The sequence below is a fragment of the Euleptes europaea genome, chromosome 1 (genome assembly GCF_029931775.1).
Source record: "Euleptes europaea isolate rEulEur1 chromosome 1, rEulEur1.hap1, whole genome shotgun sequence".
NCBI lineage: Eukaryota > Metazoa > Chordata > Lepidosauria > Squamata > Sphaerodactylidae > Euleptes > Euleptes europaea.
In genome coordinates, this window is record NC_079312.1 from 15,141,604 (window position 1) to 15,166,154 (window position 24,551).

Consider the following 24,551-nt stretch of genomic DNA (forward strand, 5'->3'; position numbering starts at 1 on the left):
ACTCCCCAAAAGCGAGAAGATTTTCACACAGACACATCCCAAATAGCTCAGAAACCACGCCACTTCTCTCCACCTCTTGCACCAATAGTTCCTTAGTCATGAGTTCAGTCACAAATATTGAGGATAATTTCAATGCTCTGTACTTCCAAATAAAGCTTAGACCACAACTTATCCTACGCCCACATATTCAGGGGACCCTCTAAGTGGACCAGGAAACAACATAGGTCCACTTGGAGTGCAGAGACCCCTGAATGTGGGGTTGTAGGATATGTGGTGGCCCAAGCCTTATTTTGGGATGCAGAGGAGATGCAGCCTATGACGCTGCACTTTCAAGCCCTTTCAAGCACTTTAGTATCCCACTCTCTCAGCCCAGCCGTATATGCTGAGGGAAAAGAATTGGCCTGAGTGTATTTGTGAGGAGATTATTTTCCTTCTCCTCCAGTCCCACAACAGTATTTACCTCAGAGAGAAAGATGACACAAGAGGCTTTTAACTTAAACAGACAAAACAGGGAAGTTTACTGAGCAGGACTCACAGAGTTTAAGGAATAGGCAGAATTGGAGGGAAGACTCAAAGTCAGACACAAGATTACTTGAGAGAGACACAAGATTACTTGAGAGAGATAGCTTAGATATTGTCTTCACTCAGGTTCCTTCAGTTCTTCGTTATAAGCTTAGTTCTGTCCCTCAGAACTGTTTCTCAGATTCGGATTCACAGACTCTGTCCCCAGCCTGGCTCACAGGAGCGAAGGAAGTTTGAGTTACTTTCTCTCCTCAGAGAACTCTCAGAAGTTTGGGGAAATATCCAAAATCCCTCTTCCAGTTCTCTTGTGTGTTTATGGTACTGGCTGCACATTGCTCTTTATAACTGAAACAAAAAGGGCTAGGGAGTTGCTTTAAAAAAATAAATCTGGGAACAAGTACATTGTTGCAATAGGCAGGGGATATATTTTATTTTTTTTAAACGATGTTGTTCTGGTGTTCTGGTACCAACTTTTTAAAAAGGCCTCAGTTAGTGGGTGGACGAAAGGCTTCCCCAGAGCATCAAGGCAAGGAAATTGCACATGAGCAGGAATTCAGTGTAAATTTAAACAAAAATAAAAGCCAGAATACTGAAGAGTCCTGCGCATATGGGTGCCAGCCCAGAGCCCTCATTCCACCCCCTCCCCATTCAATGACAACATCCTCATCTGTCCATGTTGAAGGAGGACAAGGCCTTGGCTTCGTCTTTGCCTCTTCTCTCTCCTTTGCTTTCCCCATCTTCAGCTTCTTGCCAGGCTCCTTCCTTTACAACATTACAAAACCCCCGGCATTTCCCCTTCCCCCAACGTTTGGGTCCTGCTGTGGTCACCTCTCTCCTTGCAACCTTCTCTGCTCTCGCTCTGGTCTTTCAATGTCCCCCTCAATCCACCTCTTATCCAGCTCTCCACTGCCAAAATCCCCCACCTCACTCTTCTGAACAAGGGACGTTTGACCCCTCCATTAACTTCCTTTCTGCTCCCAGACCCACAGAAACTCTTCAATCCTGCCCTTCAAACCCCTCTGCATCAGTCCATCAGAAAATAAAGCTGGGGGCCTCAGAACTGGTCTCCAGCTTCTGGATTTTGATTGGACTTGTAGAGCCCCAAATGAAGGGAATCGGAAGATCCTGGCCCAGAAACTCTGCTCTTTGCAATGGAATCAAAGGTTTAACCATGACAAGCCAGGAAGGTGGGAAGCAGCACAGCCAGAGAGGGTGGAAAACGTCCCCTCCTTTACAAAACAAAGAGGGGTTAACTTCCTTCACCCATCAGAGCCAGTGTGGTATAGTGGTTTGAGGGTCTTACCCCACCATGGAAGCTTGTTTGTTGGCATTGGGCCAGTCACACACTCTCACCCTAACCTCCTTCTCAGGACTGTGGTTGTTGTGAGGATAAAATGGAAGGCAGGGGAGTGATATAAACTGCTGTGGGTCCACCTTTGGGAGAAAGGCAACAGAGGCAAGGTGAGTGGAATATGTCACCTCTTTTACAAAATAAAGGGGGGGTAAAGAAAGTCATTGAAGGTTCAGAGCCAGTATTTTGTAGTGGTTAAAGCAGGTCTAGGATCTAAGAGACCCAGGTTCGAATTCTCATTCTGCCTCTGATACTTGGAGGCTGTCGGAGGGCCACTCCCACACACACACAAACTCAGCCTCCTCCAATTCACAGAACACTTATTGTGAGGATAAAATGGAGGACTGGACAGCGATGTCAGCCACGTTTGGTTCTCGCTGGGGAGAAAGGTCCCTCTGTAATAAGCCAAACCTAGAACTGCATGGAAGGAATAATTGCAGAGAAATTACTAAAGCTATTTTCAGTAGGAAAAAAGGGGGTATGTTTTTCAGAGTTGCTCCTGTAGGAAAGGGACACTTGTCATAAATCTGATTTTGGGTACAGTTCACAAAAAGGACGATTGCACTTTTTGTTGCTCTATCAGATATTGCATACGTCTTCCGACAGGAGGTGGAACTGCTCATTCAGTATTTAAACTACCATTAAACATTGTGAGTACAACAAATCTCTAGTCAACGCTGAAAGTGAGGGGCGTCTTTGTGGGCATCTCCAGCTCCTCCTCTCCCTTCCCTCCAGCGGTTGGGGAAAAGGAGGGACCCTGGATTCCCCCTCCCCCCTCTTCTTGTGGAGGTGGGACAGGATCATATATCTCATTCTGAATCTGGCACCCGTGTGTATCACATACCCCAGAAAGTGGGGCCAGGTACACTTAGGAGAAGGACTCCTACCAGCCCATAGAAACATCCCAGGATTGCAGAAAAATCCCAAAAAGAAAAAAAATTACAAATTTAACATTTTCAGAAAAACACGGAGATCTTGTGAAATACGTTATGAGATCTCGGTTGTCAGTTTGGAGAAGAAAGGAGCAGTGGTGACGTGAGCCAGGAAAGCAGAGTAAGAGGAGAAGGTCTGCCACCCTCACCCACTCTTGCCACCACTACGTGAGCCTGGCAGGTAGGTAGGTGGAGTTGCAGCTGCCACCACCACCACCGGCCAGCCCTGTGGGCAGGCAGGGAGGAGGAAAGGGAGCCGCTTTTACCCCTATGCCATGGGACCCCTAAACCAGGCAGGTGGAGGCAGCAGCACTGCAAGTGGGAGGGGGCAGGCAGGGGAGGGAGGGAAGGGGAGCCACCATATCCCCCCTCACCACCGCATGAATCAGGCAGGTAAAGGTGGTGGTGCATTAGATTGACAGGGTGGCTGTTCAGGGGCCAGCAGAGCAAGCGGGGGTGGGATGATGCCCCCCCAAACCTCATTTAGTCCCTTTATCCCCAGATCTTCTTGAAGTGTAGATGACACATTAGTATGATTGTAAACACTGAGTGCTTTGAAGTGCAGTGTGGTAGACTTGAACTGATGAGGCCTGGGTTGAAATTCCTACTCAGCTATAGGGTTGCCAGCCTCCAGGTGGGCCCTGGAGATCTCCCAGAATTACAGGTGCAGATGACGGAAACTGGCTCCCCTGGAGAGACTGGCTGCTTCAGAGGATGGACTCTATGGCATGATGCCCCCCTCAGGTCCCTCTCCTGCCCAAACCCCACCCTCCCCAGATCTGCACCCAAAACCTCCAGGAATTTCCCAGGCCACAGTTGGCAACCCCAGCAATGAAGCTCAGTAGTTCTTGGCCCAACTTCCCTCGCAGGGTTGTGGTGAGAACAAAGTATGAGCACCCAGTTTGTTGGAAACCCAATTAAAGAAGAGAGACACGAGACGCGGCTGTGGGGATAAAAAGCATTCGTAATGATTTGAAGAGAGACACAAAAAACAGGAATTAGAAACCTTTAACCCAGCAGGACCCTGGTTATGCAAACCCCCCTCCTGAATGTCCTTCCAACTGGAGCGCTGGGGAGGGCTCAAGCCAATAAATGAAAAGCACCCTTGTGGTTGTCCGGCAGTCACAATATACCCTTCCCCCCCCAAATAAAAAATTCAAGGCAGCCCAGTTTTCAAGGTATCATAACTTTATCATAAGAGCAACAACACCTTTGCAACCAGTGGTATAACTGAACCACAACTACGATGAATGGAGCAGCCTTGACCGGGAGAGGCAATTTCCTCATAGGTGCTGCCCAGTGAAGCACAGAAAAGAGAAAGGCCAGAAGATCCTCTTAGACTTGCAGGGGCCTCTTTCTTCCTCTCCACGGTCTTTGGTGGTTCCTCTTGTGCTTGAGAGGAATGGAGGCCGGAGGAGAATGGCGGGGGGGGGGGGGGAGACACGGACTATTCACACAGCTCTCCTTGACCACAAACCAGTTCTTCTTTATGAACTGAATTGTGTCACTGTTGCTTTAAGAATTGAGATACAAATTTTAAAAAGGGAATGGAGGGAAAATGTCTCCCTTTTTACTCCAGTCAGTTTTGGGGTCTGGGAGCCCCGGAGAGGCCTCATTTGGTGCTCCTGGTGTGAAGAGAAGGGTCTTAAGAAGAAGAGATTTTGAGGTGGGCTTTTTCACACACCCAAAAGATGGGCAGGAGGGTCTCTCCACGGAAGGAGGCTCCGGAGAACTCGTAGATCAGGGATCCTCGGTCAGCGTCGAAAAAGGCCACTCGGCCCCCAGCGTAGTTCAGGCAGACTCGGATCCTCTTGAGCTCCCCGGTCAGGGACAGGGGAAGGCTTTGGCCTGTTATGGAAGCCTTGTAGCAGCCCCCCCACTTCCCCACCTCCCAGATCCCTTCTTCAGGACTATAGATAACCTCTCCCTTCCTCCTCACAGACTTTCTGGCCACCCCCAAACTCCATTCTCCCTCACTTCCCACAAGGACTTCCCAGAAATGGCGGCCTGCTGTGAATCCCTCACGGCCCAGCACAGCAAAATAGTTGTCAAATCTCTCAGGATTGTTGGGTAGAGCTTGAACTTTTTCTCCTTCTCTCACGCTTTTCCTACCCTCAGACAGGATGAGTTCGGGATGGGCCGTGTCTGGATCCAGAGTCACATTTGCTGTTGGGGGGCAAAAATGAGGAGACAACAAGAGAAGCGTCTTCAGCTGGGAGATTTCTCCCCCTCTGGCCTGTTCTGCGTCCTCCTCCTGCTCCCACCTCTTCATAACCCCCTCCTGGATTCACAGACTCTCTCCTGCCTTCTCCTGACCTGCTGAAAGGCAGAGCAGCCTCCCTCAGGTTGCCAGCCTCCAGGTAGTAGCTGGAGATCTGCTATTACAGCTGATCTCCAGCCCATAGAGATCAGATCACCTGGAGAAAATGGCAGCTTCGGCAATTGGACTCTATGGCACTGAAGTCCCTCCCCTGCCCAAACCCTGCCCTCCTCAGGCCCCGCCCCCAAAACCTCCCAACATTGGCAAAGAGGGACCTGGCAACCCTAAGTCTTCCTGTGTGCTTCAAGAAAAGGTAAAATCCACAATAAAATACCACAGTAACCCAACCCATTTCTTCCCATATCCTGTCCCAAGTGGAGAACCTCGAGAGAGAAGAGAATCAGGGATATTTCAGTCACAGGATTCCCCCCCCCCCACAAGAAATCACATGAGAGAGCATTTACATAAAAACCCAAATCACATGAAAACGAGCAGAGGCACAGAACGGGTTGAACACATCTCAAAACAGGGAATACCACTGAATTTGGCTTTCATTGACTCTGAACAAAACACAGAGACTGGAAGGGGGCTCCCATTGCTTTCAGCTGCGTTTCTCAATTGGTATTTGGGACCATTTTGGATGGACTTGGGGTGGTTTCTATATTCCAGTGAAAGAACAAAGATTGGACTGAATGCAGCTTCTCAGGGAATGTCCTGTACGGTAACGTTACGTCAGCAATAAAGTGGAGCCGATGTCCTGCCTGCACCCCTCATTGGATGCCTGCGAGATAAGACCTTCACACCTCAGCCTGAACAACCTGCCTTCTACCCTACTGTCTTTTTAAAGGTTGCAACATCCAGCCTGATGCAAGACCTCTGCTGTGCTTGAAAGCTTACACAACATTTTGTGCCCATTTAAATAATAAATAATGAAGGTATTACATTGATTTTGCTCGTTTTGAGATTTTGCATGGACCACAACAGCTGTACAAGTTTTTCCTGCATCCCAAGAATGACATTTCTACCCAACCCAGCAGCACCCACCCCCCTCCATCTCATTCTAGTGATGCCTTTCCCTGTATATAGTCACAACAGAAAGGTCTAGAGCAGTGGTGTCAAACATGCAGCCCCGGAAGGTTTTTATCCGACCCGCGGGGCCAAGGAACCTAGTCCCCCTTTCCCCTTCCCCCTGGCCTTTTCTGGGCTTCCCGGGACCCGTGCGTGGCCGAGGAGGGAGTGGGGAAGACTTCTGCCCAGTCACGCCGAGCCATGGGCCGCTGCTGTGGCTGGGGTGGAGTCCTTCCCATGGTTGCGCTGGGCCACATGGCTGCTAGTGCGTCAGGGTGCGTGGGGGGGGGAAGGCTTTTCTCTTCCTCTTTTTCTGTCCCTCTCCTTTGCTTTCTTTCTTTCGCTGTCTCCCTCTCCATTTCTTTCTCTCTTCCCCTCCCTCTTTCTTTCTCTCTCCCCTCCCTCTCTTTCTTTCCCTCCCTCTTTCTTTCTTTTTTTATTAATTAATTAATTTATTTATGTGCGCATGGCCCGGCCTGACCAAGTGACATTTATGTCATATCTGGCCCTCCTAACAATGAGTTCGACACCCCTGCTCTAAGAGACTTACTTTTTAATGAAGGCTGGGAATTCAGAGAACCAGGTACACGAATTGGTAAAATGGTATCTCTCTATAATGATAACACAGTATTGCCTATTTAAAAAAAATATTTAAAATCCCCCCAGAGATGAGGGAAGGAAATGATCACCACAAGGAAAGGGTCAGGAAATTGGCTGCCACATAGGTGGGGAAATCTGAATTTTCCCACCCACATAGCAGCCATCCAGTCTTTCCTACAAACCAGGTTTAAAGGGCTAATAACTTGTGAGAAGATGGCCAGGATCAAGCTAGAATTTAGAGAAATATCCTTGGTATTGAATTCCTGTCCCGTCCTTGCTCCTGTGGAAGCAACTTATTGACAGCTCTGCAAAAACTAAGCCCTCTTGTGGTGTCCTCGGTGGCAGTTTTAAAAGAGCTGCAATATTACCAATTGGAAGCCCTTGTGCATTAGAGTTAGCATCACAGAGATATCAAACTTCAAGCTTGACTTAACCTGGGCTGGAAAAACAAATGCCTCAATAGCCAACTTTGGCAGAAGAATGCTTATTTTATGAAACTCAGCCAAGCAACAAACGTCCTTCGGCATCAAGAACGGGTTTCCTGGCCTCACGTATATTTTGCAGAGCCTTGAAAATGCTATTTTGATGCTTGCAAATTTGGCAGCACCAAAAAGTAACATTTTTTAAAAGCAGACATAACTTTTCAATGAGGCAGAACTGGTTTGAAAGAAACTTTGCTGCCCTGAACATGAACATACTTCTAATATCCAGGAGATACCTCTCCAAAAATCGGTTCTGCAGCTTTACTGAATGCTTTGGAAAAGGATTGATATGTTGTGATACACCAGGGGTCGGCAAACTCATTAGTCAAAAGAGCCAAATATCAACAGTACAACGACTGAGATTTCTTTTGAGAGCCAAATTTCTTAAACTTAAACTATATAGGTAGGTACAACTTAATAAACTTTAATTAAAGTTTTAAGTCTTAATTAAACTATAGGTACACTGAATAAAACTTGATATCATACTTAATAGTGATCTTATTTATTGATAAAAAATAAATTGTAAGTCCCTGCCATTTCCCTCTCCCCGCCTGGAGTCCTCGTCTGGAGGCCTGGTCTACCGCCATAAAAGCCTATTGGTAGACCTGGCCTCCGGCTGAGTTCCATTGGGAGGCCAGGTCTACCCATTGGCTTTCTTGGCAGTAGACCTGGTCTCCGGAGGCCCATAGAAGCCAATTGGTAGACCTGGCCTCTGAAGGGGGATTTTCCCCCCTCCTCGGAGTCCAAGTCTACCGCCAAGAAAGCCAGTGGGTAGACATGGCCTCCCAATGGGACTCAGCCGGAGGCCAGGTCTACCAAAGGAAGCCCGCCCCGCCCAACAGCTGATAGGCAGGCGGGGGGGGGACAGGAACCGCCCAGCCGCCCGCCCAGCAATCGCGTGGCTAGAGGGGAGGGGAGGCTTTAGCCTCCCAACCATTTTTTTTTAAAGAATTTTTATTATTTTCTCATTTAATACCTCATACATACATCACTACTGAGTATTAAAAAAAATAGTAAATGTAAATTAAAGTCTAATAAAATGTCTATTACAAATAAAAATGACTCCTTCACTTTCTTCCGTCTGAAAATAAATTGTAAGTACTTTTGCTGACAGCATAATCCCCATCTATATATAAAATTTATCCTTTTCCTGTTTTATCTAATACAAATCTTATGGTATCCTAGTTAGCCATTATACAAAATACATACATGGGATTAAATCAAAATTTATCCTTTAAGTTGATCCATCAGAAAATAATTTCCACAATAAGTTCTCCACACCTCCTTACCCCCCCAAAATTATAGATTATCGCTAGGTTTTTATATAATAATAATAAAAAAAAATACCCAACATCTCTTTCTATTCATTAAAAGAAGTATATAATTTCCAACAAGACTCGCCCATTCTTTATTTTAAGCATTAATATTCTAATAAATCAATATCAATTATGATTCTCTTTCCATTTAAACCAGTCCCTTTAACCCATTCCCTTTAATCATGTCACCAAGAAAGACCCCTCTTTTATATTAATCTCTTCTCTCGGAATTTCCAGCGTTTCCTTCTTGCGTCCAAAAGCAATAGGCATCGGAAATCATCCTTGGAGGTCATTATTGAAGTCTCTTCTGCATACTGATGGTCTTCATAGTAGATCCAGGTTGTAGTCTGTTCCATCCCACATTCAAATAAAAGAGTCTTGTCAGTTCCAATTGTCTTGCTCATTAGGTACTCCAAGTGTATATTAAAGATTTCCTCAGGCAGGTTATAGAGACACAAATCCAAGTCCTTCACTGTCAAATCCATTGTTAGTAGCAGGATTATCACACTTTGCTTATTAAAATTTCCCATTTCATCCGAGTGTTTCCTCTGTGTTTCTTCTTTCTTGTCATCAAGTGGCAATTCTATAGAATCGTTAAGGTCTTCCTCATTTATTTTTTGGGTAGGTGACTGGATATCAACATTCATTGTAACAGCCATCCATTCTATCTGCTTTGCCAACTGCTCCTGTTTTTTTAACATTTCTTCATACCATCTGGCAGAGGCCTTGTACTGCTGGGCAAACAAATCTTGGATTTTTTCCATTTTCTCCAGGGTATGGGTAGACTAATAACCTTTATCAAACACCATCACTGTGAACAGGAAGTCAGCCAGATATGATGCAGCTACGGACCTTCCGTCTTCCCCTTTATCGTAGTTTTTAGTATAAGCCTTTTATTGGATGCACCGGGGGAGTTTCTGGTCATGGGTAGTTCTCTACTTCCCTTCTGCAGAGTCGACAGGCATTTCAATTTTGAGTACATGGCAGGCTGATCTTCCTAACCCGGAAAGGTATTGTGATCAAGGGAGGGGAGGGTTTTAGTGCTCCCTTTCCCTCAAACGTCACAGAATCTAATTGGTATTTGTCACGTCCATCAAAAAGTCAATTGTTTAGTCTACCCAAATTTATAACTTCTTTACTGCTTTATCCAATGTCTTATCTCAGCCAGTCAGTTTTTTGATGGGGGGGGGGGGGTAAGAGTGCGGAGTTCCCAATTATTTCTAACAGCCAGGTTGCTCTTCTATTCCCAGTAAAAGCGAAAGTATTCTTGTTACTCACATAGACTTCAGATAGTGAGGTATTTGTTCATTAATTAGTTGATAAGTTGGTAATAGGTGGTGGAGATCCTGGCCAGACGCCAAAGAAAACGCTCACGGCGATGCTTTCTCCCCTCAATGCCAAGCAGGACAGTCTCCACACCTCCAGGGTACTTAAAAAAGCTCCCTCGGAGAGTATGGGTGTCAAACTGCTATCTTCAGGCTGCGGAGGAATTCCTGTATCCCAATCCACTAATTAGGACTGGGTTGGAGTGAAATAAATCACTCCAATTAGAGCGTATCTTGGATTCTCTTGAGAGCTTTCTCAAGAGACAAGCGCCGGGATCAGCTCAGCCACCGGAAGTCTAGCCTCCCAACCATTGAGGGCAAGGGAAAGGGGGACTTGGCCATTCTCCACGGCAGGGGGGGGGGGAAAGAGACAGCGCGCCTGCTCTCTTGCGCTTGCTCTCTCTCTCTCTCAGGCACGGTGGCTCCGCAGCCCGGCTGCAGGCGCGAGCAGTCGCAAGAGCAGGGGCTCCGAACCAAGTTCGGAGAGCCACACTCAATGGGCCAAAGAGCCGCATGCGGCTCGGGAGCCGTGGTTTGCAGACCCCTGTATACACCATCATTGCAGTTTGAAAATATATTCATTTAAAACAGCCAATAAGCGACCCTACACAGAAGGGAGAAAAACAGAGCTAAGCCAGCATTCGACCTGCAAACATCTGCCTTCCTTCTGTCTGAATTCACTCTAAAATATACTCAGGGGACAGCCTCCTCCTGCCCAGAAGTGTGCATCCGAGTGACAGACGGGGAGGTGGAAGACCAAGCTGAAGAGGAGGCTTGTGAGTGACAGGCATGTCGTTCCAGTTCTTCTCCCAAACATTAAACACAAATTATGTGTTAACAACTAGAAAAGAAGCACCAGGGCAGGCTGGACTTCTGCCTCTATATACTGCCATTCCACAAAGGCAGCTTAAAAAAACACACACACACACCATGGATCAAATGCACAATTTGTAGCACCTTGAAAATGGGGGAAATCTGGAAAGCAGGCAGGGAAATCCAAGCAGAGAAAAGGGTTTCCCAACCTGGTCTGGGCCTCTTCATGGGGAGGACTCTGAAAGGCCCTTGAGGGCTGATGCCCAGCAACCCTTCTCCCGTCATTTCAATATAGCAACAGGTAGGCGAAAGGAGGCAGTTCATCCCCCTCAAGAGTCCACCTTCTCTTTCACCCTGACAGACCTTCTCCTCAGAACAAGAAGGAACTGAAGGTGACAGGGTGGGAGAGAGGTTGAGGAACAACATGAGAGCATCCAGTAACGTCATCTCAGGAAAAACACTAAGCAGAAGAACAGAAATTGTAAGGTGAAGCTTTTTAGTTAAGCAATAATTGAACAGCATATTAAGAAAAATTACCTTTCTGCAGGAGAAGTCCAGAACCCAGAGTGTCTGAGGAAGCAAAAGAAACAAACATGAGCAGCAGACCCTTGTGCCTATCACCCATCATGTGACGAAAACATCAGTGCATAATGTGGTCGCTTTTTCTCTTGGGGAGGGAAGGTGCCATGGTGTAGCCCCACCTTATCTGATCCTGAAAGTTTAGCAGGGTTGGTACTTGGATGGGAGACCAAAGAAGACTCTGCAGACTAAGGCAAAGGCAAAGAAATCTCTGCTTCTCACTTGCCTTGAAAACCCCTTTCTGGGGTCGCCATAACTTGGTTCTGACTTGATAGCGCATGCGTACATATTTCTTCCGAGGTTTGGCTGAAAGGTTAAGTAGAACCTACTTCTGGGGCGGGGGGAGGGGAATTCCAAATTTTATTTATGTGGAAATATTCACATTTCTTTTCACTAGTGACTTTTAGTGACTGGAGATTGACTTCATAGAAAGTATGCTAAGGACTGCGGCCCAAGGGTCCACTCCAGCTAAACTCAGGATCCTTCCAAAAAGAGATTCCATAGTGCCATCCTAAGCAGACTTACCGCCTTCTAACTCCACTGATTTCAATGGGATTAGAAGGGTGTAAATCTGCTTGAGACCCCACCCTCAGTCCCCCTGAGACCCCTCTGTGGGCTCAGCTACGACATGCTCAAGCAAACACAGACTCTCAGTTAAAGAGACCCGTTTTGAGAGGTCCAATTTGGCCACAGACACGCTGCAATGAGGATAGGGGTAGTTATTCCTGAAAGGGATGGGGTGGGTGTCTCAATTTCATGAGGATGCCCTGAAGGGCAGTTTCCTCCCCTCCCTTTTGTTTTAAGTGCTTGTTCTACTATCTAGCTCCCAGTTTGCCAGTCCATGGACACAAATGACTAGAGACCGGCAAAACAGAATAATTTTGAGAAAATCCACACAATGCTATTTTGAACTAAAGTTGCAGAAGAAATCTGAACAGGAAACCTTCCATGGTGAACTACCTAATTCGTACACACACTACTCGTATTCCTGGGTATTCTAATCATATAAGCCCAGGGTCCCCAACATGGTGCCCACCAACCTCTTTATTGTGTCCGTCAAGTATTTAATGAAGAGGCCAGGGCAAGGTGGAACTTTTGCCAAGCAAGGCTTTTGATTGGCTGGACAGCTTTTTTAAAATGTTGCTTTCACTTCTTCTGCCACCAACAGCAGAAGGATCTTCCCTGTGGGACTGAAGGGAAGCTGCAGCAGCCGTTTTGTGGCTGGCTCCTCTTCCAGCGGCCTCCACTTTGTGGCTGCGCCCACCATGCTGTGTCTGAATTCCACAGGTGGCTGCGGGCTCAAAAAGGCTGGAGACCCCAATAAAAGCAGTCTGAAACACATCTGGCCCAAGCTAATTTCCAGTTTGAAATCCCTGCAGCATTTCTTTATTACCTTTGAATTGGTTCTTGATGCCCTCCAAAAAGAGATTTAGATCGGAGAAGTCCCAGATGCGCCACTTCTGTGCAAGAGGAAAAGCCACTGGATCCTCAAACGCCTTCTTTTCTTCGCACCTTGAGAAAAATCATGTAAAAATACCATCCATCCAATTCTCAATCCCCCTGGCTCCAGGCAGATCCGAGAAACAGAGGAAGGAACCGGAAGAGCCGAGAGACAGAGGCTGAATGCAGACAAGATGGGAGGTTCTTTGGAGGGGAACGTCCACCTCACTGTAGCTCCTGAGACCCCAAAGCCACATAGCAGCTGAGGAGAATGGTAATAAAAAATGAAATAGAGCTCGTTTGGGCTCAGAACACCACTACAGGAGGAGGAAGGGCTCCTGTCTATCCCCCAGCCACTTTCCGGTGGTGAAACTGTGCTGGGGGGAAAGTAACTCCTCTCAGGGATGTCTGGACATGAAAATTGGCAGGGGGTGGGAGGCAGGAGCCCTTCCTCCCCCACAGAGGCATTTCAAGGCCCTACAGGCTCTGCTTTATTCCCTAAAGTTGTTGTGTGGCTGAGGGGAACCCAGACCCGACTCTGAAAAAAGCAAACACCAAGTCTGGCCTTCAGAACACCAACCCCTCCTCCCCTGCCCTGATCTACCTTTCAAATGCTTAGCGGAAGAAAAAGAAAGCTGGGGTGGTTAAGAGTTCTGGAGTTTAGGGTTAGAGCGAGGGGAGGGATTGTGGCTCAGAGGAAGAGCCTCTGCTTGACATACAGAAGGTCTTGGGTTCAATCCCTGGCATCTCCAGGTGAAAGGATGAGGTACTAGGTTAGGTGACACTCCTCTTCCAGAGACCCCGGAGAGTCACTGCAACTCTCAGTAGAAAATACTAACTCTGACGGACCAAAGGTCTGATTCAGTATTCAGCAGCTTCCTGTGACTGAGGGACCCTGGTTCAATCCCACATTCAGCCATGTGGCTCACTGGGTGACCTTAAACCAGTCCCTCTTTTTCTCAGACAGGGATGTTGTGAGGATAAAATGGAGGAGGGCAGAATTAGGTTCAGTGCCTTCATGTCTTTTTCTCCCTCTCCCATAATACCCGGACTCAGTAGCACTCAATGAAGGTGTTGAGAAATAGGTTCAGAAGAGACAAAAGGGCATACTTCTTTACTCAGTCACAGAAAGCCAACCTCTGAGTAACACTGCCAGGAGGCAGCAGCAGGGAAGGGCCTCAACCTCTGTGCCGTGTTTGTTGGCCATCCAGGGGCATCCCTTGGCCACTGTGTGAAACAGGATGCTGGTCTTGATGGACCCCTGGTCTCACCCATCTGGCTCTACTTATGTTCTCAAGAGTGAGGCTGAGAGATGGGGGAAGGAAACGGGTCACATGACATCACCATACCCGGAAGTGTGCTTCTTTCTGTTCCTTTTAATAATTTGCCCCTGGTGAGAGGAGTGGAAACTTCGGGCATTAAAGCATGGGCAGAATGTTCCTGGTTCGCTCCTCTGTTATCCCACAATATTTTAATCCCACAATATTTAAGTCTGGATAATCAAACGCATGACGCCAGCCTATCCCACATTAAGTCTGAAACAAGTAGCTGCTGGAGGCTCCCCGTGCGTTTGAACCAACCATATAATGTGGGATAGTTCGCAATGCGGGATAGCAGGGGAGTGACATCGCCCAAGGATTGGCTGAGGAGTAATCCAATCAAAGGGCGATTCTCCCCCTTTTTTTTTTCTTGGAACACCAGCGTTCCGGTATACCATCGTCTCAACCTGTCAATTAAAAAAAGGCGGGACGGGAGACCGGAAGCAGCAATTGCTCGCACAGGAAAGGGGGCGGGACGGGGGACAGGAAGCGGCAGTTGCTCGCCAGGGAAGGGGGCGGGACGGAGGAGACCGGTAAGGAGCATTAGTAGCGAGCTAGCCGAGTAATTACACGCACGTCGGCGTTCCGGTAATGTAGCGGAATTAAAAAAAAGTAGCGGATTAGAACCGAAAAGATCGCTATAAACCAGGGATTGATTAACCCGGGTTTTTTGGCCTTAATTCGCGAATAAGGTGGGTCCGATGCGCAGCCCTTGGACGGTCGTGCGTGTGGACCATGGAGATTCGCTACTATTAAGGCACAAAAGCGAGACAAATTGGCCGTGCGTTAAGCCCCTTCGACCCCAATAATATCACATGACAATTATTCTTCCTCTGAAACTACCTGTGTGTGTGCGTGTGTTAAGTGCCGTCAAGTCGTATCCGACTCATGGCGACCCTATGAATCAATGTCCTCCAAAGTGTCCCATCCTCAACAGCCTTGCTCAGATCTTGCAAACCGAGGGCTACCTGGGGAGACTTAAAAAAAGAGGTGCAAATTTTCTGATCACTAGCTGTGTATTCCCCTTTATGGGTTGCTCACAATGGCAAAGGCTTTATTTCAGAAGCCCTGTTGTTACCACAGGGCAGCCAGTGTGGAAACAGCGAAGAAGTAATCTGAGTAGGAGCAGTACATTTAAGTGCTATGTGGTTGCAGGAATACTTATGGAAACATGGCACACAAACACACCAACCCCTGCTTCCTCATGTGTCGTCTCACCCTACCCTCCTTACCAAACAGAGCACATCAGATTTGGCCGGGTTGTCATCACCGTATTCACCTCTCAAGCGCCCCTACAGCCAGCTCTGATGCCAACCAAGGCATTATACGGGCCAAATAAAATTTCCAAACTGCCATTTTGTGGAAAGAATTTAGCTGAGCAGACTCAAACCCTGTATTTCCTGGAGTATTTTTTAAAAATGTAGCTTTGGTAGTGTTGTGCCGCAGTAACCCTATTCAGACACCTAAGCTACACGCATACCCACAGAAGCAGCTTGTCAGTGGCCCCAACCCCCCTTTCCTTCAGCAAGTAGGCACACACACACACACAGGCCAAAGGCTTGAATCTTTCCACTCACATAAGGGAACAGTCTCCCTCCCACATACTCTTCCTTTAAGTTTCGTTTCTCCCTGCAAGGGAACAATAGAGGTCTATTCACTAGATGTAGCAATGCTCACACAGGCGCTGTAGAAACTAACGACGTTGCATTGACAAGCTACATCGAATGTTATTGGAATGTCAAGTGTCTATAAAACCTCTTGCATTGCCCCTCCCTGTGTGTGACAGGATTGCAGAGCTCATCGTCTGTATCCTGGCTCACCCGGTTATGATTCCTTGATCAATAAAGCAAGCCGTTAGCTCAAATCCAGCCTCCTGCCCTCATTGAACCATTGGACTCTATGTTAATGGGGGACCACATCAGTAGCAGTTGCCTCTCACAACACAAGAATCTTCACTGAGTGACCAAAGGTAAGCAGCAACAGCCATTTGGTGGCTGGCTCTGCCTCCAGTGGCAGCCATTTTGTGCCAGTCTTGCTGTGCCCACCACACCAGGGTGGAATCCCAAAGGTGCCTGCAGCCTCAAAAAGGTTGGGGACGCCTCTTCCAGAGATTTTTCAGCTAAGTGTCAACCCAGACGCCCCCCAATACTATTTCATGATTTCCTGTTGATGAGACTCTGTGTTTAAGCTGTTTGCCACTGACAGAAGCGTGGAGATCCACAATCTTAGTTACATCCAACTTGACCCTCAGCCACCACAGGATACCCAGACCCTTCCCAGCATAAAGAAGGTTATTGAGAAAGATCCACTTACCTCTGCAAGGTGCTTCTGGCATCCTAAAGAAAAAAGGAAGAGAGAGAGAAAGAAGAGAGACCTAAATAGTAGCTAAAAGGCCACACCAAGAAGACCCCCTCAGAAGCTGGAAAATTCTGCACTCTGGCCCTTCTCTAGTGTCCAGCTAGCAGACTCCACTCAAAGCCTGGGGTGCATCTCCATAAAGTAGGAGACAATCTTTGTGAGGTGAATAATAGCAGACGAAGTGGGGTCATTTCAGAGGAGAGCTGGTGATCTGCTTTGACAATTCAACAGTGGCGACTTTCACAAAAGGAGTTTTCCTCACATGGAAGGCAGGAAGGCCTCCAAGTAGCTCCTGTGGCCACGTGTGGAGACAGAGGCATTCCCAGCAACGTTCCTTGCATCAGCCCCATGTCGCTGCTATTTCCCTTCTTGCCACTGGAAAGCGTTTGCCAGGCTTAAAAAAAATAGCTAATTACAATAGAATTGTCACTACATGGTGGTCTCCAGTTTTCATTTTTTTTTGTAAATAAAGTCCTTCTTGCAAAGTTATAACTGCAAATGAGCAGCCTGAACTTTACTTTTTAAAATAAAAGCTAGAAATCAGTGCAACTGGTCATTATAATGTTACAACACTACAACAATCGAGCCGTTGCCCTTTTCTTTAAAGCCTGAGAAAAGCCCTCTGATATGGGGGGAGGGGGGAAGGGGATGTTGGCCACAGGGATTGAGAGCAGAAGAGCCAAACTCTGTCACCTTTCAGCATCCCCCCTTTTCCCTGCAGCGCTGTAACACGGCTCAGCAGGGAAAGGTGGGGTCTGGGCACAAATGCCATCGCACCTGCACATAAGTGTTGGGTTAGCAGCAGCAGGCACAGCAGTGCCAGCAACGGGTGTACAGATGCCATTCCCCTACTTCTTGTTGCTGCTGTGGTGTGTGTGGTAAGTGCTCCTTCCCTGGAGGTTTTTAAGCAGAGACTAGATGGCCATCTGTCAGCAATGCTGATTCTATGACCTTAGGCAGTTCATGAGAGGCAGTTTATGGGAAGGAGGGCATCTTGGGCATCTTCTGGGCATGGAGTAGGGGTCACTGGGTGTGTGTGTGTGTGTGTTTGTGTGGGAGGTAGTTGTGAAATTCCTGCATTGGACAGGGGATTGGACTATATGACCCTGGTGGTCCCTTCCAATTCTATGATTCTATGAGTTTTGTGCACACAACCAGTATGCAACAAGTATGAGCTACATTCAGCCCAACATACACATCCTCCTTTTAAATCTGGCTGTGAAAATCTTGCCTGGGACCCTCATTCCTGGTGGTTGGGAAAGAGCTACCCATGAACCTGGTTTGACTTGCATGTTGTTCCCCAGACTGCTGGTTGACTCACAAACACACTTCTGTGATGGAAGTCTAGTGGCCTCCGTCTATCAGGGAGGGGCAGGGGGCTCTGGGGGGGGCTGCATTGCCAGGGGGTGGAGATTAGCAGGGAGTCCCTGATCATTTTTTGCAGTCTGCCCCTGGCTGGAGATGTAATGGGGCAGAGAGGAAAGCATCCCATGTACAGAGATGAATACTTTCCAGCAACACAAACTGGGCTCATTTGCTTTCTCCTAAGTGAAGGAGGCACAGAAGGGTTTGGAGGCAGCCTTCTCCCAAAGGGGAGCCTGGGCGGTTCCTGCCACACTCTTACCTGCAGGAGTTCACTGGCCGGCTGCTGACACTTCTCCTCTATCTCCCGGATGAGGCTGTCCAGAGAGGAGAGCTCCTCAGAGAGTTCGGCCAGGTGCTGGTTCCTGTTTCTTGCCACCTCCTTCTCCACCTCTTCCATCTGGGCCAGCAGAAGTTTCTCTTGTTCCTCCAGAAACTTGCATAGTTGCCTGAACTTGGTCACTGTCTCCTGCTGCACTTGTTTGGTTTGCTTCTGAAATGGAAAGAGGAGGAAATCTGGTCATCAGAACACAACTGGTCTTTGCAGTGGGAAGAGGCTCTTCAGGAGACTTCTGTCGGAAGGGCACTTTGGCCTTTCACAGAGATCACATCAACATTTGGCAGGGGAAGAGAAAGATTTCCACAGTCCCATGCTGAGGGCCAAAGTACATCACTCTCAAACTCCTGGAGAGGTTCTTTCAGCCACAGAGGACAATGTAGGCAGCAGAAGACCCAGAGAACAGAAGGGACTTCTTGAGTCTGTCTTTTTCTCCAATAAAACACCCTCCATATGCTGACCCCTCCACTTCCCAACAGGCGAAAAATTATGATGTTTGAGTAGAAATACCAATGGGGAGAAAAGACCCAAGAAGCCCCTTCCCCTTCCTTGCTGCCCCTGGCTGTATTTTGGGAAAGAAAAAAGTTCAGGGGAAAAGATCGACGCGCTTCTGAGTATTCCAAGGACTTTCCCCCCTTAGAATCAGCAATGGCTGAACAACCCTTGTTGTTCAGTGGAGTATCTATCAGCATTTCTACCCAGCATTGCTTTGGGAGTGGGTCACCCTTCTCTCTCTTCAGAGACTTCTCTTGGCTTGCAGTGTTGGTGCAGTCACACAAATGGGAAATTGACAAAGATGTTCACCTGCACAGGGCTCATCCCGGAGCAGAGAGAGCCTTGGAAAGTCATTCTGCCCCAAACAAAAACAGTCAAGAACTAAAAAAAAAAAAAGGTTCTAGATCTGGATGCACAACCAGGGGCAGCCCACCCACGGGGCAGCCCTAGGTGACTGACTGCCTCGGGTGCCAGAGGGCAGGGAGTGCCAGAGGCAGCATGCCCAGCTCCACTGCTTAGAACTGCAAAGTTATGTCAACCTTTGGGGGCCTGGTCTGCTTGAATACTGACAGTTTGTGCACAATCAATCAATCTTTATTGAAAACAGTCATAGACCAGCCCAGCACAGCATGGTTTTAATGGTAAATTGTGCAGTTTGTGCACAGAACTTCCAATCTGGAGGGGGGGGGGCTGCCTCATGGGTTGACTTTTTTTCCCCTTTGTACTGTGTGTGTGTGTTAAGTGCCGTCAAGTCGCTTCTGACTTGTGGCGACCGCAAGAATGAAAGTTCTGCAAAATGTCCTATCTTTGACAGCCTTGCTCAGATCTTGCAAATTTCTTTGTACCCCCCTCCCCACAATACTAATTCTAGCCATAGAGACACTTACGAGCAGGTCTTGGCTTTCCTTCACTACGTCTGCTTTACACACCACGATTCTTTCTCTCTCCTTCTTCAGCATCTCCAGGCGGTTGCAGAACTGATCCTGGGGGAGGAGAAATCCGAAAGTGAGATCGGTGCCTTTTTTAGAAGTTTACTATAAAACATACGAGAAGAAAACTGTCATTAAAGGCCAAACTAGATACAACTGCCCTACGTCCGTAATGGGATCATCAACATTATTTTCCAAATGCTGAACACAGGTAGCTTCCTCATGGGGATGGCACCCCATTCTCTGCTAATACCCATCAAGAATACAAAGATATTCACAGTGCCAATTCTGCTGCCCACCCATTCCACCTGTGCGCCCTCCTCAGGAGGGGCTTTTTGCATTAAAAAATTATTCACAGTCAGTATATCACTACATTCTGTTAACATCCCAGCAATATACCCAGTAGTGACAAAAAAGACAAAAAGTTCTTAGGGGTGGGGGGAGGTGGGAATCCTAGGCGGGAGGGTACTGGATTGGGGAGGAGGGAGGAAACGCGTACCTTCCGTTCTACGCTTTCCCAAACCCTCTTTGGGTATGTTCTTCCAAGAAAGAGAAAACCAAAGCAGGGAAAACTCTGTGAGGAAGCAACCTCAGCTGTGGAAAGGGGGGAATTTCTTGTAGTGTCATGGTGCAGTGGAAGGGCCGTGGCTCAGCAACCCTCAGAGTATCTGCTTGGCAAGCAGAAGGTCCTTAGTTCAATCGCCAGCTTCTCCAGTTGAAATGAATGGGTAGCAGTTGATGCGAAAGATCTCTCTACCTGGAGAAGAGCCGCTGCCAGTCAGAGGGGACCTGGACAGACCAAGGGTCTGACTCTGAATAAGGCAGCTTCATGCATCGCTCTCCCGCCCCCCAAAAGCTCTTCTTCTGATTTAAAGTGCTGCCTCACAGCTACTGCCTGCAAGTAGGGGACACAGACAGGTACCAAACCTGCACGCATGTCCCCCCAGGAAAACAGCAACACAAGGACAGCCATTGAAGCTGAGAAAGCCATGTGTGTGGGGAGGGGGTTAAAAGTGGGAGTCAGGCAGCTGCCCCCTCGTAGCTCAGCCATGCAACAGGTGTCCAGTCGTCAACACAGCCAGGCAGGAAGTGAGTCAATCTCCCCACTTTATCATATCACCCCACTTTAGCCTCAGCAGGGGGCAGAAGGCAATGCCCTTGGGAGACACCAAGCCAGAAAGGAGGCAGCAAAGAGGTCTTTTCACTCCCCAAGTTGGGCCCAGAGGCTGAGGCAGAACCTGGAGGCAGTTTCCCCACAAAGAGACCAAGGAGAAGGGAAAGATCCGTGACTCTTCCTCATCAACCTCCACCTTGTTGATTTCCCACCTTGTACTCCTGGGAGGCCTCCTCAAGAGGAAGGGTTTCGTGATTTCTGTGCTCCTTGGATCGGTCACAGACCACACAGATGAGGGCTTCGTCGTCCTTGCAGAAGAGCTTCAGCGGCTCCTGGTGTTTCTGGCAAACCCTCTCTCTTGTAGCAGCCACAATTGCCTGATCACCAAAAACAAAGAAACAGGATTTGTTTCATTCCCCACGCCACCCCTATGTCCTTGTAATGACTGGATATAATTAGTGCTTTCTTCAGTAGCAAAAACGCTTAATATAAAGACAAGTTGTAGCCAAGTGTAACCCTATGGGATTTGGCCTTCAGCTGGAGATGGGAGGGGTTATCCTTGAGATAGACCTGCCGGAGGGGGGGTACTGAAGGAAAATTGAGTTCTGAGGGAAAAGAGGGGGGAGAGAAGCCATTTGGGATTACACAAGTTTTTATGGAGCCTCAAATTTCTTTGGAAGTCAATGAACAAATCACAAGTCCGGGTTCCAGATAAACCCCATTTTCCCCACACTTGCTTTTTGCTGCGTTTTGCATTGTGCCTGAGGAGCCCCCAAACCCCACCCCTCTCCTTTCTTGCAATGCACATTCCTTTTTTGGCCAGCCTCCAAAAGTGGATCTAAATGTGGAAGGAGGTGAAGCTGGAACTGCAGAAAGTCAGTCGGATGGACCCTGATGGACCTTTAAGCCACCTTTCAAGATTCAGCTCCAAACCAGCCCATCCGCCCTCTCACAGACAGCATCTCCTCCCAGGTGGCCCTGCAGACGACACCAGGTATGTTACAAAGGAGTGACGATTCTGATACTGGCCCAAGGAGCTGATAATCATTCTGGTGTGAGTTAAATTGAGTTTGATACGGGGTGGGTGGGTTTGATACAGGGTGCCCTCCCTGCATCTTATTTTTTCTGTATTTGATGATGATGATATGAGGCAGCATGTGGGGCACCTGTGGGTTCCTATTGCTTTCACCTGGAAACCCTGCAACGACCCTTTCTAAACTTTCAGAATTAATCTCACACACATACCCATTATCTCCTGCAGGGCCATTTGCCCTCAGGGAAGCCTTTCTGCCAACAGGTAACAACCTGCGCTGATCATGGGGGACTTCTCCATCTGGCCTGGTGCTGAGAGCAGGTTTTGGGCCCCGACTCTGAAACGTGGCACAAAGTTAGTCTTCACCCAGCCAGCCTGGCCAGTTGCGGAGTGCTCGGTTTCTGAGAACGACCCACCTCCATTTCTCGCCTTCTGCTCCTCCCTCCATATTCACAATGATCTTGGCACAGTATTAGAATCCCCACTTCACCAGAGGCCTGCACTGGAGGGGGGGCAGGACCCTCCCTTGGGCTGGTCACGTAGCTCGAGCTCAGTAATGGGAGGGCCAAGGGTTGGCCACTGTAAATAATGGATAGGCCGCTGCTTAAGGGGAAGGAAATGGGATTCCAAAATTTTCCCAAATACAGAAAGATCCAAAAGACGGACCACTTCTGGTCCCAAGCAGTCCAGATAAGGGACACTCGACCTGTAACAGTACTGCAAAAAGACAGTGAATGGTGTTGGCAGGTGGACTTTTCAGGTATGGGCACCACAATGTTGGCATGATGAGTTCAATCACTTCTATGAGCCTGAGAACACATTCCTTGGAGTAATAAAATGGGACTTCTGAGTAGATCTGCTTAGCATTTCTCCCAGACATGTCCGCACACAGTGTTTGGCCCTTTCTTGGTGCAGCTGGGAAGGGTTTTTATTTCCTGCTTCCCCACTGCACTATGGTGCATTTGTGCACCTCCTGGGGTTTCCCCTGCTTGCCTCGAATTTTTCCCAAACCCGCTTTGCTGCAAATTTGTGGGAAAGATCTCAGCAAACCCTGGAGGGCTGTCATGTGAGTAGGATTTTGCCACTCCAGCCCACACAACAGCCATGTTGCCTTCCCCTGTCCCTCTGGCATCATTAGATCATTCTGATGTTATAACAATGTATCTTGCAGGTTCTCTGAATTTCCAGCTTTCATCTCTAGCCCTTTTTATTGCAGAGATATAAGGGGAAACATATTTGCAACAAAATTAGCTAGACATTTTTTTTTTTAAAAAAGCTGGGAATTTGGAGAACCAGAGAGACACACGGTTATGTTATAATCATATACGCAACTTTTTTGAAAAAAGGAAAGATGCATGTTCTGGGGGCATTTTGGCCCGGAAAGGGTTAATAAATCCATGCTCCTTCTGCGTTTTAATCTGTAAAATATTGTTCTGGAGTGTCTTGAAGGCACGCCACTGTTTTTTTGTGGTACTATTATTTGTTTAACGCTTGTTCGCACTAGCCCGGGTTTTACCCTGTCTGGCAAAGGATGGTCTCCCAGTGGGATGGGGTGAGGAAGAGAAGGCAGCCAGGCCCGCCCCTCCGTCACGATGAAAAACCCCTCCTCAAGCCCCTTTTTTTTCCATCGGTTTATTAGTAGCCGCTGTTTTGCAAGCCAATTTGTGGCGGGCGGGGGAGGGAATAATATTATATCGTATATTTATATTTTATAAACAGTAACAAGCCAGCAGGCGGCAACGGCCACAAGCTTAACAGAGCTTTGGGCCAAAGGGAAATCTTGAGCCATGCACAAGGATGCAAGAAAGTCTCCCTCCAGCGATTTCTCACTTACCCTCTTTTCCTGGAAAGCCTCCTCCAGAGGAACCACCTGGTGATCTTGGTGCTCCTCGGACGCGGTGCAGACCCCGCAGAGGAGGGCGACGTCCTCCCTGCAGACAAACCTCAGGGGCTCCTGGTGCTTCTCGCAGACTCTCCCCCTGCCTTCTGCCCCCTTCCCCCCTCCCCCTTTTCCCTCCTGAAGAGTGAACTTTTTGGCTATTTGGACAAAGTTGGCCAGCTGCTTGTTCGGCCGGAGGTTCTTCTTCCGAGCTCGCCCTCTGCATTGGGGGCAGCAGGAAGCCTCGGCCCCCGACGCCCCCCAGCTGCGGGTCAGGCAGGCGCGGCAGAAGTTGTGGCCGCACTCGGCGATGGTCACCGGGTCCCTGAAGAAGTCCAGGCAGACGGAGCAAGAGGCTTCCTCGCACAGCTCCTTCAGGGGACCCTCGGCCGCCATGGCTGCCTGGAGGAAGGGAAGGGAGAGCAGGAGAGTTTCAGTTTCGTTTTCCCGCTTTCCAAAGCAGCGACGAGGCGTTTCCCCTTCCTGCAAAGGACTCTCGTGCATTGAATCAGCCGCCTGAAAGTAGAGCTGGGCCGAGTTGCAAAAAAAGGAAAGAAAAGAGGAACCCCCTCTGGAGAAAGGGGCCTGGGGCGGAAGGCAGGCCTGGGGCTGGGCGCGTCTCCTTTGGCCTCGCGTTTGCAAGCTCCAGCCTCCAGTGGAAGGGAGACCCTTTCCCCTTTGCGCCCCAGGGGTTTGCAAAGGGGATGTTGCCGGCGCCGCTGCAAAATGCTTCCCGGGTGTGGAGAGAGCAGCGCTCACTCGGGTTGCCAGGTCCCTTTTTGCAATCGGCGGGAGGGTTTTGGGGCGGAGCCTGAGGAAGGCGTGGTTTGGGGAGGGGCTTCAATGCCATAGAGTCCAATGGCCCAAGCGGCCTTTTTCTCCCGGCGGACTGATCTGTATCGGCTGGAGAGCAGCAGTAATAGCAGGAGATTGCCTGCCACCACCTGGAGGTTGGCCACCCAGCGCTCACTAGCCTAGGAAGGGATGTACTGGAGCAAATGACACGGGATTGCCCATTGAGAACAAACTGGTGTTGA

The 24,551-nt window shown here is 48.4% G+C and overlaps 1 protein-coding gene across 1 annotated transcript in view; it reads right to left on the reverse strand.

Moving 5' to 3' along the window:
- Positions 1–23,910, reverse strand: part of LOC130492515 (E3 ubiquitin-protein ligase TRIM7-like) — a 119,431-nt gene extending 95,521 nt beyond the window's left edge. Inside the window, exons 1-3 of the mRNA XM_056866270.1 lie at positions 23,642–23,910; positions 20,815–20,971; positions 19,447–19,542 (exon numbers count right to left, since the gene is read on the reverse strand). Coding sequence (XP_056722248.1) covers positions 19,447–19,542; positions 20,815–20,971; positions 23,642–23,910 — 522 coding nt within the window. The remainder of the gene's footprint in view (positions 1–19,446; positions 19,543–20,814; positions 20,972–23,641) is intronic.
- Positions 23,911–24,551: the final 641 nt, after the last annotated feature.